This window comes from Oryctolagus cuniculus, chromosome 4 (genome assembly GCF_051225735.1).
Source record: "Oryctolagus cuniculus isolate XC-2025 breed Fujian yellow rabbit chromosome 4, ASM5122573v1, whole genome shotgun sequence".
NCBI lineage: Eukaryota > Metazoa > Chordata > Mammalia > Lagomorpha > Leporidae > Oryctolagus > Oryctolagus cuniculus.
In genome coordinates, this window is record NC_142870.1 from 52,560,036 (window position 1) to 52,576,050 (window position 16,015).

The following is a 16,015-nucleotide window of genomic DNA, read 5'->3' on the forward strand; positions in this document are numbered from 1 at the left end:
GTTGAATAGAAAGAAGAGAGGGAGAGAGAGAGAGAGAGAGGCCTTCCATCTGATGGTTCACTCCCCAATTGGCCGCAACGGCCAGAGCTGTGCCGATCCGAAGCCAGGAGCCAGGAGCTTCTCCCAGGTCTCCCACACGGGTGCAGGGACCCAAGGACTTGGGCCATCTTCCACTGCTATCCCAGGCCATAGCACAGAGCTGGAATGGAAGTGGAGTAGCCGGGTCTCAAACCGGTACCCATATGGGTTGCCGGCGATTCAGGCCAGGGCATTAACCCACTGTGCCACAGTGCCGGCCCCGATAGTAGAAAATCTTGATCTCAATTTTGGATATATTAATGTTTATGTACCAATGTGATTCTAAATGAAAATAAAGTTTGTTAGAGTTGACCTGTGGCATCATTAAGAGATATAAAGGAAAACAAGCTTATTCTAAACTATGTTCTGTGATGCCTTATACACTTGCCCTTACAGTGAGGTCACAGGGCTTTTATAAAACTTGTGATTGCTATAACTAGTTATGTAGGGATGATTTAAATGATTAGTTCACAATGCCCAGTAGAATAACCTTTATTTCATCCCACTGGGAATCTCTTGGGAACATTAGGGGACTTTGAATTTTTTTTTTTAAATTGGTTTGAAAATAGGAGAGAGCTCTATCATTCCAGTCTGGGGCTTTTGAGAATCGTTGTACAAATAATACTGGTTCATTCTGTATCCTTTATGTTACTTCCAGAAAACAAACACTTCTCCAGCTTTTCAGGAACTGGGTGAGAATTCAGAGATTTTCATAAACTTTGTCATTATAGCTGTGCAATCTGTCTGTAGGATAACAAGACATCTAAGCAAGAGAATAGATAGTACAAATTTCTTAAATCAGAAAAATCTGCAAAAAGTAAAGTCCCCATCTGAATGTATTTATTTCCATCAGGATTTTTACCTTTCAGGAAACACAATTATTAGGGACCTTAAAGTAAACTTTGAGAGATGGAAAATTTAAGTCATAATAAGAATAAAACTTCAACATATTCAGTATTAATTTATTAATGTGTACCATTCTGTTAAATTGACATATGAATCATGTTGATCATATCTCGCTTATTTATATTTTTTCAGATTGAGGAATTCTAGCTTACAATTTGTATGACTAAATGTGATAAGAACTTATTAATTTCATGGAATCATGAGAATATGGACTAAATAATGTAGGTAACTTCAACTGATTCCATGTGTCCTTGTGTATCACATAACCTGTGAGAAAGTACAAAGCTTGCTAATTGTGACTAAATTACACACTGCAGAAAATAAAACTAGGAATATCAGTAATTCCATTAATTATTTAGTCATTTTCAGTGAAGACAGACTTTCATTTCATAATTGTTTCTTATGGTAATCTTTATTAGAACAGTAATCCTTATTATATATTTAAATTAGACAAACCCAATTTTTCTCACAGTTTTATAATAAAATTTTTTGTTCCCTAAAATTGAAAATTATGACTTTAAAATTATGTGTAATTACGTATTTCACGCCTCCAATGTATTTATTTTTCTTTCAAGTTAATGTAGAAGGATCTATCTATACTAGAACTCTTTCTGGAGTTCTTAAAGAGACTACTTACAAACCATGGAAAAGAACCCAATTTTTTTACTACGTGTGAACACTAAATGTTATATTAATGTCATTGACAACAACTAAAGGACTCGGGAATAAGTTTAGTAAAAAAATCACTGAAATTACTCAAAACACTTCTAAAAATCCTGTTATTCTGTTAAATCCTTATCTTGTACAATTATAGATAAGTTTGGAGGTCTTAAAAGGATCACATCTACTCAGTTCAAATCTAGTCTTTTGATCATATCCAATGGAATATGATAATTTTTTGTACTATTTCTGCATTTAGCTCTTTAGGTATAAACATTTACATGGATTGATTGCCTCTGAACTGTACATTGGAATTTTGCAGACATTTTCCCATGTAAAACAGATTTAAAAATGCATTGCTTATTTTACCATATTGAAAATATATTATTTACCTTGCTCTGCATTTTACTCTTTTCAGTTAAATACATAACATGGTAATTTAAAATTCCATGAGTATAACTTTTTTTTGTTTTTCGTGGCTGAATTTTATTACATAATATGAATTCTCTGTACTTTGTCCAACAATTTTACAGTAGATGTATCTGGTCTTTGTAACCTTGAACAAAAATGCATTGGATATTCTTTGTATACTTATCATTGTATAATAGTCCTTTTATTTCAAGAATGTATATATATAATCAATGAATACACGGAATTTTATTAAAAATATTTAATTAGGTTGTATAAAATTGCTTTTCAAGGAGGCTGCTACAATTAATATTTCCACAAGTTATATATGAGAGTACTCCATTTGTTACCTAAGTCCATCATTGTTTTAAAATTCATTTTAATTTCTGCTAATCTAATATGTGAAAAGAGAATTATCTTTCTCTGTGTGTGTATGTATGTGTGTATGAGTGACAGAAATGTGGGCATCTTTTTGATTTTGTTTATTGATCATTTGACTTTTTATATTAAAGCATGCCTAAAAAATGACCTAAATGAAAGATCTCTGTGAGTGAGATCCCAGCTGAAAGAACAGGCCATCAAAGAAGAGGTACCATTCTCTGAAGGGAGGAGAGAACTTCCACTTTGACTATGGCCTTGTCTAAAAAAGATCGAAGTTGGCGAAATCAAGAGGCTTCCATAGCCTTGGCAGCTCATGACAAGAGCCTAGGGTGATTACTGATGCCATAAACAAGAGTGTCAATTGTTAAATCAACAACAGGAGTCACTGCACTTACTCCCCATGTAGGATCTCTGTCCTTCATGTGTTGTACGAGGTGAATTAACGATATAACTAGTACTCAAACAGTACTTTATACTTTGTATATCTGTGTGGGTGCAGTCTGTTGAAATCTTAGTATATACTAAGTTGATCTTCTGTATATAGATAGTTGAAAATGAATCCTGATGAAGAATGGGATGGGAGAGGAAGTGGGAGATGGGATGGTTGTGGGTGGGAAGGAGGTTTTGGGGAAAAAGCCTCTATAATCCACAAGTTGTACTTTTGATTACATTTATTAAATAAAAGTTAAAAAAAACTTGCCTATTTGGATCCTTTTGTATTTCTCCTTTTAGATTGCTTTTTTCTTCAACTATTTTTAATAGCTATTACATACCACAAATATAAATCTATATTTTTCATATATATTGTACAGTAGATTTCCTAATACATTATGCACACTTTGATACATAAAATTTTATAGTAGCTATGTTTTATACTGCATTTGTTCTTTTGAGTAAGAATTTCCCTAATCCCTATTACATTAGTGGGAATTCTAAATTTTGTGGGAAATATTTATGATGTTACGTAGGTTAAATCCAGACAGATCAACAAGAGTGCCAGCGCAATCCATTAAATCAATCATCCCTTTCTTACTGGATGGAAAAACTGCATCTTCTGACACAACCCTGCATATATTAAAATCTATTTCTAGCATTTATATTCAAGTGCATTGATCTTATCTCTATTCTTTTGCTAACACATTAATATTTTGATTTATAGCTTTATATCACACTTCAATATATTAAAGTGTTGTTGAATGCTCTTACTGTTTATATTTCTCTCGTGGAAAATGGAAACTTTTTTCAAAGGAATTTTAAGATGAATATATGCAGATAGAAAATATTTTGTTTAATTAAAATGGAAGGGCATACAATTTTCATGTCTCTGAATGTGAATTATTTCAATGCTTTTTATTCCAGATAATCTTGACTGTAGGTTAAAGTGGCCCAATGAGAAGCTCCTCTTAAGAACTTGCTGGTTACACAAAAGGTTCACCATTTCTATGTTTTTTTCTTTTTGGTAACTGTTTCCTCATTATTCTTTTAGTGATTGGCCAGGTCAGACATGGCAGAGGAAAACCAGACTCTGGTGATGGAGTTTGTCCTCACAGGACTCACAGATCGTCCAGAGCTGCAGCTGTCCCTGTTCTTGGTGTTTCTGGCGATCTACCTCACCACCACAGTGGGCAACCTTGGACTGATTGCTCTCATCTGTAAGGATCCCCACCTTCACACCCCCATGTACTCATTCCTTGGCAGCTTAGCCTTTGCAGATGCGTGCACTTCTTCCTCTGTGACTCCCAAGATGCTTATCAACTTTTTATCAAAGAATCATGCAATATCCTTTTTTGACTGTTTTGCTCAGTTTTATTTTTTGGGTTCCTTTGCAACAACAGAATGTTTCCTCTTGGTTGTGATGGCCTATGACCGCTACGTAGCAATATGTAACCCTTTGCTTTATGTTGTGGTGATGTCCAACAGAGTCTGTGCTTGGTTGATAAGTGGGTCTTTTATAATTAGTTTTCTACACACGGGAATTCATGTGGGCTTGCTAGCTAGATTAAGTTTCTGCAGGTACAATGTCATACAATATTTCTACTGTGAAATTTTACAGCTGTTCAACATTTCTTGCAGTGACCCTACACTTAATATACTCCTGGTTGTAATCTTTTCAGCCATTATACAAGTCTTTACTTTTATGACTATTCTCATCTCTTACTCCTATGTTGTGTTTTCCATCTTGAAGAAGAAGTCTGAGAAGGGCAGAAGCAAAGCCTTCTCCACGTGCAGTGCCCACCTGCTCTCTGTCTCTTTGTTCTATGGCACTCTCTTCCTCATGTATGTGCATCCTGGATCTGCACCCGCTGAAGAGCAGAACAAACTGTATTCTTTATTCTACACAATCATAATTCCCCTGCTGAATCCTTTTATTTATAGCCTGAGGAACAAAGAGGTTAAAGGGGCCTTGAAAAGAATAATGAAGAAATAAACAGATGAGAGACAACTTTCAAATATTTCTTCTTCACCAATGAATTCTCAATATAAACATGTACATATAAATGTATGTACATATTTGTAAGTGAAATGCAAATAAATTAGTGGTTGAGAATGTACTGGCACAATTTTTCATTTTATATAGTTAAATGATGCAGCTCTTTTCAAGAAAAAAATCATATTCCTCAAGTAATCTGGGTTTCTTCCCAACATATTTAGTTAAGAAAAATAATTATATCAAATTAGAATTAAGTTCAAGTTTTTGAAGAATGAAAATTGTCCTGTTGCTCAGTGTTATAAAACATTAAGTTTTGTCAATCCAATAGCTCCAGGAAATACATCAAAAGTTTTATCTAAAAATTTACATATACAACAAGTATTCTTTATCAATTAAATATTTTTCATATGCACATTATTGGAAAAAGTTAACTTGTTTATATGGTCTTAATATTAAATACAGTAACTTCCCAATGGCAAAATTTATTTGAAACATCCCACAGAATTAAATTTATTATCTTTTAAAGCTATCTGTCCTTGCAGTTAAGTTTCAACAATGTTACATGGTCTTTGAGACTATTTTGTCATTCCTGTAAATAAATTTTGGTTTCCTGAACAATTTCACTTTCTTTTTTTAGTAAAATATGTTTCCAATAACTCACTATTAGTCTTTCATAAGTAATTTTAAAATATATGCTATCATTTATAAATGTAATTATTTATTCCTATATTCAATTTATGTGATATGTTATTATTGTTGCTATTATTAAAAGATTTATATATATATTTGAAAAGCAGCATGGCTGAGAGAGAGGGAGAGACAAAGACCTTCCGTCCCCTGGTTTATTCCCCTAATTGCCGCAAGAACGGAGGCTGGCCCCAGCTGAAATCAGGAGCTTGGAACTCCAGCATGGACTCCCACGTAGGTGGGATCACTCAGGCACATCAGCAGGGAGCTGGATTGGAAGCAGTGCATTAGGGACTCAAACCAGCACTCATTTAATTCACCAAATGAACCTAACAGATATGTACCAGACATTTCATCAAGCAGAAGCACAATAAGCATTGCTTTCATTAACACTTAAAAATAGCATCTGTATTACTTTTACAAATATATGTGTGTTGAACCATCCTGGCCATCTCTGGGATAAGTCTCATTTTGTTATGTTGAGTGATTTTTTTTGTTATGTTGTTGCATTTAGTTTGCCAGTTTGTTGACAGTTTTTGCATATATGCTCATAAAGAAGATTAATCTATGGTTCTCCGTTTTACTGTGTCCTTGTCCAGTTTTGAGCAGCCAGGAATCAAACTGGTGCCCATATTGGATGCCAGCACCACATGCAGATACTTAACCTACTATGCCACAGCACCGGCCCCTAATTTTCTTTAAAGTAGTGCTAAAGAAACTCTTAATAGAGTTTGGTAAAGCGTCAGGATATAAAATTAACGCATAAAAATCAATAGCCTTTTTATACACAGACAATGCCCTGGCTGAGAAAGAACTTCTAAGATCTATCCCACTCACAATAGCTACAAAAATTAAATACCTTGGAATACGTCTTATTGTAGACTCCAGTTGCAACCAGTAGCCAGGGCATATCAAATTAGTTAAAAGCAGTCACTGCAGCCAAGAAAATTATAGAAGATTTTTTTAAAAGATTTACTTTATTTATTAGAAAGACAGAGTTACAGAGAGAGGTAGAGACAGGGAGGTCTTGCATCTGCTGGTTCACTCCCCAGATGGCTGCAATGGCTGGAGCTGCGCCGATCCTAAGCTGGGAGCCAGGAGCTTCTTCCGGGTCTCCCAAGTGGGTGAAGGGGCCCAAGGACTTGGGCATCTTCTACTGCTTTCCCAAACCACAGCAGAGAGCTGGATCGGAAGAGGAGCAGCCGGGACTAGAACCCATATGGGTTCTAGCACCCATATGGGATGCGGGCACTTCAGGCCAGCACTTTAACACACTGTGCTACAGTGCCGGCCCCTATAGAAGCTTTTTTATAATTTGTTCAAGAAAATAATTTATGTCTTTCTGTCCTTTATACTGTATAAAGCTTACTAGATTCTGAATGCAGCCAACATTTTTCATCTTACAGACTAACAGAAAATTCTGTTTCTATTACCTCAAATCTGCATCTTCTTCTCTGTAAATCTCTGAACTCTGCTGCCCTTTTACTCGTACCTCATGAAGAATAGACTCACAGTTGTGCCAGATTGGTCCCCTGTTTACTCTTGTATTTGATTCAAAAGACACACTATTGAGTGATACAGAAATGATACTCCTGATTGATTGGCCTCTGCTAAAAATTCTAAAGGGAAATACCTATTGGGATATGATGCTACAACTCAATGTGAGTTATCGTAAAGAGAAGTACTTCCTCAATTTATCTCAGCCCAGCCTGCAGAATTATTTGCTCTCAAATGAGCCCATGATTCATCCAAAGATAAGACTCTAAATACTTATAGTAATCTCAGATTGCTTTGGAGTATTCCAAGATTTTGACTTGTTTTGGAAACAGAGATGTTTAACATATAAGAGCACGCTGACAAAAAATGGAAATCACATTGTTGATCTTTCTGAAATATTACTACATACATGATATAATAATAATATTAAAGCCTAGAACTATAAAGCAGAAGCTGAATATCAAGGAAATAAATGAGAAAATTTTCATTGTAAGATTGAATTTAAGAAGCATTTGGTCGGCGCCGCAGCTCACTAGGCTAATCCTCTGCCTGCACCCTCGGTTCTAGTCCCGGTTGGGGTGCTGGATTCTGTCCCGGTAGCTCCTCTTCCAGTCCAGCTCTCTGCTGTGGCCAGGGAGTGCCATGGAGGATGGCCCAGGTCCTTGGGCCCTGCACCCGCATGGGAAACCAGGGGAAAGCACCTGGCTCCTGGCTTTGGATTGGTGCAGTGCGCCAGCTTTAATGCACCGACTGTAGTAGCCATTTGGGGCGTGAACCAACAGCAAAGGAAGACCTTTCTCTCTGTCTCTCTCTCTCACTGTCTAACTCTGCCTGTCAAAAAAAAAAAAAAAGTACTCAATGTACCAAAATCTCTAACTTGAGGGAGATTCATAAGCTTGATTCAAACAACATAACTCATGAAAATCTGCTTGATATGTTACAAATGAGAACAATAAAAGGAGGACAATATTAGCATCATAAAGGATGCAAACTTATTATAAAAGAGACTCATGAAAATCCCAGATGCTAGTTGGTTTGCCATCCTTTCAAACTTCCTTTTCCAAAAGTCTTCAGCAGCTTACGGTGGTGTTGACACAAGCAGCCATGAAAATTATAGATGAATAGACAAAGATACAATCATTTCTTGACTTGTCAGATCCATAATGCCAAAAATCCACTGATGTGGAATCAAACTCTTCCATGGTCAAGTTAATTTGACCACGTGAAAATGAGTTTCATTCATGTGCTGACCTCCGTGGGGTATCTGTAATTAATGGTTAAGACCTTGTTTTCTGGAGGAATAGAAGCTTTTTTGATTTGCTTGTTTCTTGAAAAGTGGGGGGCAAGGAAGAGAAAGAGAGAGAGAGAGATCATCGTCCATTGGCATATACCTCAAATGTCCACAAAGTCCCAGTGCAGCCGGGACTCAAACAGGCACTCATATGGAATGCCAGCATTTCGGGTGTTGGCTTAACCAAGTGCACCATGCTGGCCTCAGAAACTTTAACTTCTGAATGACTGATGCAAATACTATTGAAAGAGAACTGTTAGAAATCATTTACCATCTTTTCTTGTATCCCAACAAAATTTCTCATTATAGAGGGACATTTTACTAGATAATGTCAAACAAAGCTGAACAAGGTCATTTAACAGTTGTGATGTTATCATTTCCTAATAGACCTCAAACTTCAGCAAAGGTGAGAGCACCAAAAGCATTTTAAAATGAAATGGCATTGTAGTGTAGTGAGTTAAGCTACCACCAGTGACATTGGCATCCCCTATGGTCAAAAGTTCACATCCCAGCTGCTCCTCTTCTGATCCAATTCCTTGCTCATGCACCCAGAAAAGCCGTAGATGATGATCCAAGTACTTGGGCCCCTGAACCCATGTGGGAAACCTGGAAGAAGCTCCTGGCTCCTGGCTTCAGCTTGGCCCAACTTTGGACATTGCATCCATTTAGGGAGTGAAGCAGCGGATGGAAGATTCTTTCTCTCTCTCTCTCTCTCTGCCTCCCCTCCTCTCTCTAAACTCTGACTTTCAAATAAATAAATCTTTAAAAAATGAAACTCAAACAGTGAAACTCAAACAAATTAACTCAAACTAGAGGATTACTCTGGCCTAAGGCATTGCCTGTGGTTCTTATCTCAAAAATTTCTGGATCTCCTGTAAGAAATAAATCAACTCTCTATATAATTGCTACTGGGTGACCTATGCTCTTAGTGATAGGGCCCTATGTTCACCTAGATCTTTTTAATTCTGATGTGATTCCAAAATCTATTTCCAATAGATGAGGAACCCTTCAGAGACTTTCCTCCTGACAAAGCATTATGGAAAAGTCATGATTGAAAAACTATACTTGAGAGCCGGCGCCGTGGCTCAATAGGCTAATCCTCCACCTTGCGGCGCCGGCACACCGGGTTCTAGTCCCGGTTGGGGCACCGGATTCTGTCCCGGTTGCCCCTCTTCCAGGCCAGCTCTCTGCTATGGCCAGGGAGTGCAGTGGAGGATGGCCCAGGTGCTTGGGCCCTGCACCCCATGGGAGACCAGGAAAAGCACCTGGCTCCTGGCTCCTGCCAGGATCAGCGCGGTGCGCCGGCTGCAGCGGCGGCCATTGGAGGGTGAACCAGCGGCAAAGGAAGACCTTTCTCTCTCTGTCTCTCTCTCTCACTGTCCACTCTGCCTGTCAAAAAAAAAAAAAAAAAAAAAAAAAGAAAAACTATACTTGAACTTCAATGGAAGGGACCCTATTGGGTTCTATGAAATTTTCATATATCAATTAAATTATAGAGTATTGAATTTTTCACCCATATCTCTCAACTAAAAAGAACTCCCTCTAAAACTTGGGCTTGTCAACCCACCTTTGACTTAAAATAAAGAATGTCTTTGGGAATTTTTCCCAAAAAGAAGATGACCTCAGGAAACAGAGATCTCCAAAGATGACATCACCAGACCATTCAAGTCATAGTTAAAATGCTTTTTTAAATAATTCCAATTTATAATGATTCAATGCATTAATGCATACTGCACAAAATGATATCTGTGATTAATCAGACAGAATAATGAATACATACCGATATTAATAAAAATATGATAAAGTCTTACAGTTTTATACCGCTAACAAGACAGCTTGATATTAATCCAATAGAATATGGATACACTCAGGATGTAATTAATGGGCCAATTTTATTTTTTCCATACTCACCTTGAAAAAGATCCCCTTTATATTTTTAGTAATTGACTGATGTGCTCTCTGGTATTCGTCATTTCACAACTGTGTAGTGAAACTTATGAGATGAGACTTTAAAATAACCATACAAATTCTTCCTACATATTACCAGCATTGTAGTTCTGATAAATTTTCCTGGACTGCATATTCCCCAGCCCCAAAGCTTATTATTATTGGTTTTATCTAATTTCAGCACTGGGAAACTCTGCTTGCTTCTCACTTCTTAAGCACAAGGTAACTGAAAATCACCCACATAAGAATGGTAATATTTAACTACATACCTAAGAGTACCAGAGCTCTAACAACAATGTAATATCATCTTATCTTAGGAATTTTCCCCAAATGGGAATCACCATTGTGTATTGGGATTACTAACTATCAAAATTCAGCTACAAAGACAAAAAAAAAAAAAACACACCCAAAGCCAAAATAAAAATTAAAGACTATCTTTGCACATGGAACCATCAGCCTTGGTTCTTCACAGATTAACACATTTTAAGAGAAATCCATGCAGCATTACCCCCACTCTATGCATAATTGTGAATGCAAGTGTTTTTCAGAGTTTTGATTCCTTGTATTGACATCTCTAAATTAGAAAATCTTTAACTATCACTAAGGCTTTCGCAAAAACCCTTTAATAATACTGCCACTTCCTTTAACATTATATATAAAGGTTTCTATCCTTGCTTCAACAGTTTCACATGACTGATTCACTCCCCAGATGGCCACAATGGCTGGAGCTGCACCACTCTGAAGCCAGGAGCCAGGAGCTTCTTTCAAGTCTCCCAAGTAGGTGTAGGGGCCCAATGATTTGGGCCATCTTCTACTGCTTTCCCAGACCATAGCAGAGAGCTGGATCAGAAGTGGAGCAGCCAGTACTCAAACCAGTGCCCAGATGGGATGCCGGCACTGCAGGTGGTGGCTTTACCTGCTACGCCACAGCACTGGTCCCAACTATATTTATTTTAATGTTCTAGTCCATACAAAAACCATATGGCCATAACTGATAATGGGAGAAAACCACACGCTTAGTGATATTGCAATGCCAATGCTGTTGATTATCAAATGTGTTATCCTTACATGAACACTTCAACGTAATATCTGGTTGGGATATATGGCTATTAATGTGAAAAATGTATTGTTTTCAGTTTGGTCCATGAATGCACTTTCTAGGCATAAAAGCACTTTCTAGGCATTAGGAGTTAGCCACAAGGAACACTGATGGTCTTTCCCCAGGACTATGACAACTCTATCTGTATCTGATTGAACTTTATTCCCTGGTTATTTTGCAGAACAATAGCCTGGCCCATCATATTGGTGATATCAGTTAATTTCACCATTTGCAAATTTGGACACTTTTAAGGTTCATTTGCATGTAGGATGACAGATAAATGTTACAAAAATTGTACAACAGGAATGTGCAAGCATAACATGAGACAAAAGTGATGTGCTTTAAGAAATCTTAGCTGTTGCCGTGGCTCAATAGGCTAATCCCCCGCCTAGCAGCGCCGGCACACCGGGTTCTAGTCCCGGTCAGGGCGCCGGATTCTGTCCCGGTTGCCCCTCTTCCAGGCCAGCTCTCTGCTATGGCCCAGGAGTGCAGTGGAGGATGGCCTTGCACCCCATGGGAGACCAGGAGAAGCACCTGGCTCCTGCCTTCGGATCAGTGTGGTGCAGCGGCCACAGCACGCCGGCCACAGCGCGCCGGCCACAGCGGCCATTGGAGGGTGAACCAATGGCAAAGGAAGACCTTTCTCTCTCTCTCTCTCTCTCTCACTGTCCACTCTGCCGGTAAAGAAAAAAAATCTTAGTATCTAGAGAAAGAACAACTGCAATCATATTTGTTGGAAAGAATAATGTCCTTGGAACCCCAGGTTTTTGTTGAGATATGGTCTAGATGGAAACTGGACTTAACTCCCTACGGAAAGGCTGACCATGGTTTTTGGGTGGAAAAAAGAGTAAAACTGGTACATGACAATCACAGGAAGGACAGTGGAAGGAACTGTTGAACAGTTACCAGATTTTCCCTTCTATACACAGACTCCGTCTACAACTAACTGAATTATTTGCTTAAGTTTAGGACTGTGTGTGATAGATATCACCTAGGCTTCTGACTCATAGGCACTTCATTCTCTGAATCCTTTATGAACTTTCCCCTTCTGGTTTGAGAACATAGACAATGAAGGAGGCCATTTGTGAAAAATGCTTGAGTGAAAAACCAGAAGGATTCTAGGACTCTGAATGGCAGAGTAGAAAAAATCTTTCAATTAAAGAAAGGCCTGAGCATTAGACATTACATGAAGAAGAACTAAATTCTATTGTAAGAATCCATTCAGATATTGATGATTATATGCAAATGCAGTAAGTGTTACATTAATTAGTATACATACACAGTGCTCCAATGCCCCTCAATGGTATGTTGTTAACCAGGGGTCTAGTTTCAGTACAGGTAAATGGATATTCAGCCTTAAGAATTTTAGTTGCTATCCTATGTGTAAGGAGAATTTATTTATACATTTTAATTTGAGAGAATGTTTTTTGGTGATGGTGAAATGGTGTACAATTTGGTCAGCTTGGAAAATGAATTGGAAGACTGTGTTGGCGGGTGTAGACTGTGTAGTCGAGGTTGGCTAATAAGTATGGGCAATATATGAATATATCTTGAATTTTAAAGTGTTATCTATTTTCATAATTTATTTCAAAGACAGAGACAGACGGACAGACACACACACACATACACACACACACACACACATAAAGAGAGAGAGAAAGAGAAAGTTCTGACAGAGGTTGGCAAGATTGCGGAATAGGAAGGGAGCACACTGATAGTCCGGGGAGACACAGTTTAATAAAAGTGGAGATACTGCAGGTTCAAGGAAGACTAGGGGAGGAAACAGTAGAAGAAACTCTTCCCGAACGCGTGATTCACAGTGGACCTGCGTGGAGAGCGTGGTAGCCCACAGTTCGGGACACCAGCGGCAGACTCAACACACCAGCGCTGGAACGCGAGGTGAGCCGAACCTCAATAGCCTGAGACACTGGCAGGCAAGCGGAGAGAGGAGACTAGAGGGAACGACCCCCAGGGGGGGAAAGTTCAAAAGGCTAACTGGAAGTGAGAGAGAGAGAGAAAAAAAAGGTGACTGGTACGGACACAGGTTTCTCTCTCTGCTCACCTCTCAAGGGCGAGCAAGACAAAGAGCAGGCGCCATCTTGGACATACGTCATAAGCAGAGCGACCTCAGGTCTGCACTGGCCCTGAGCCTAGCAGAAAAACCTGACTCTGGGCGGGGCGAATTAACAGGAGATTAGGACCTAGTAAATTTGTGGTGCTACTGAACTGAGACTGTGAAAAAAGAGACGGTGGGGGAGAGAACTCACAGAATTCATGTGAGTACTCTCCAGAGACGCTACAATTCCGTAACTTTGGCAACCCAGTGGGAGACTGAAGGAGAATTTGAGCCCACTCTGAGGGCAGAACAGATTCCCTGTGTGGTCCTTGGGAAAGAGCATCCAATCTCTGGCTCCTGTGGGTATATCATTTGCCTGCTAACCACCTCCAACTTCGTTCAGCTGTGCGGAATTACTTCCCTTTTGAATCAAAAAAAGAAAGAAAGAGAGAGAGAGAGATCTACCACGCCTAACCTGGGAGTGTCACCTTTGGCACACCAAACAGAGCTCTCAGGCCACACCCATCTCGAGCCTCTAAGGCTCTATCAAAAACAGATAGTCTACTTAATCTAGAGTCATAGTATAACAAGAAAAAGCACCACAGTGAAGAAACCAAATATCTGCAATATGCCAAATAACGAAAGCAAAAACCGAGATAATAGAAACAAGGAAGTCACCATGACGCCCCCAAATGAAAAAGACACCCCAATTCAAGTTTATGAAGATGATGAGATAGAAGAAATGCAAGAAGCAGATCTCAAAAAATTGATAAGAACATTAAGAAGTTCTCAAAAACAAATTCTTGAACTACACAAATCCTTAATGGACAAGATAGAAAATCTCTCTCGTGAAAATGAAATATTAAGGAGGAGTCAAAATGAAACAAACCAACTAGTACAACAGGAAACTGTGATAGTGACGAGAAATCATAATGAAGTGAAGAATTCAATAGATCAAATGAAAAACACAATAGAGAGCCTTACAAACAGAATGGGTGAAGCAGAAGAGAGAATATCGGACTTAGAAGACAGAGAACAGGAAAGGATACAGTCAGACCAAAGAAAAGAAGAGGAAATTAGAAATCTAAAACATATTGTCGGGAATCTTCAGGATACTATTAAAAAAAACAACATTCGGGTTCTAGGAGTTCCTGAAGGCATGGAGAGGGAGAAAGGATTAGAAGGCCTTTTTAGTGAGATATTAGCAGAAAATTTCCCAGGTTTGGAGAAGGACAGAGAAATCCTAGTACAGGAAGCCCACAGAACCCCTAATAAACACGACCAAAAGAGATCCTCACCACGACACGTTGTAATTAAACTCTCCACAGTGAAACATAAAGAAAAGATCCTAAAATGTGCAAGAGAGAAATGTCAGATTACTCTCAGAGGATCTCCAATCAGACTCACAGCTGACTTCTCATCAGAAACCCTACAAGCTAGGAGGGAATGGCGAGATATAGCCCAGGTACTAAGAGAGAAAAACTGCCAACCCAGAATATTATATCCTGCAAAGCTATCATTTGTGAATGAAGGTGAAATAAAGACTTTTCATAGCAAACAGATATTGAAAGAATTTGCTGCCACTCGTCCAGCCCTGCAAAAGATACATAAAGATGTGTGACACACAGAAACACAGAAACACGGTCATCAATATGAAAGAAGGTAAAGGAAGGAAACCTCACAGCAAAAGATCACAGGGAATTCAAAGCATATATTAGAACTTATCTTTGGCAAATGGCAGGGCAAAGTTACCACTTTTCATTAGTCACATTGAATGTTAATGGCCTGAACTGTCCAGTTGAAAGACACCGATTGGCTGATTGGGTTAAGGAACAAAACCCATCTATTTGCTGCTTACAAGAAACACATCTTTCCAACAAAGATCCATACAGACTGAAAGTGAAAGGCTGGAAAAAGATATACCATGCCAACAGAAATGAAAAAAGAGCAGGCGTAGCCATCTTAATATCCGACAACATAAACTTTACTACAAAAACTGTTAAGAGAGACAAAGAGGGACACTATATAATGATTAAGGGATCAATACAACAAGAAGATATAACAATTATCAATGTATATGCACCTAACTACAGGGCACCAGTTTATCTAAAAGATTTGTTAAGAGACTTAAAGGGAGACTTAGACCCCAATACAATAGTACTGGGGGACTTCAATACTCCACTCTCAGAAATAGACAGATCAATAGGACAGAAGATCAACAAGGATACAGTAGATTTAAATGACACGATAGCCCAAATGGATCTAACAGATATATACAGAACTTTCAATCCTCCAGCTAAAGATTTTACATTCTTCTCAGCAGTACATGGAACCTTCTCTAGGATTGACCACATACTGGGCCATAAAGCAAGTCTCAGCAAATTCAAAAGAATTAGAATCATACCATGCAGCTTCTCAGACCATAAAGGAATGAAGTTGGAAATTAGCAACTCAGAAATCCCTAGAGCATATGCAAACACATGGAGATTGAACAACATGCTCCTGAATGAACAATGGGTCATAGAAGAAATTAAAAGGGAAATCAAAAACTTTCTGGAAGTAAATGAGGATAAC

General features: G+C 38.4%; 1 protein-coding gene across 1 annotated transcript; it reads left to right on the forward strand.

Annotated features, from left to right (window-relative positions):
- Positions 1 to 3,937: 3,937 nt before the first annotated feature.
- Positions 3,938 to 4,861, forward strand: LOC138849430 (olfactory receptor 5AC1-like). The gene has a single exon (XM_070073083.2). The coding sequence runs from the start codon at positions 3,938 to 3,940 to the stop codon at positions 4,859 to 4,861; it is 924 nt and encodes a 307-aa protein (XP_069929184.2).
- Positions 4,862 to 16,015: the final 11,154 nt, after the last annotated feature.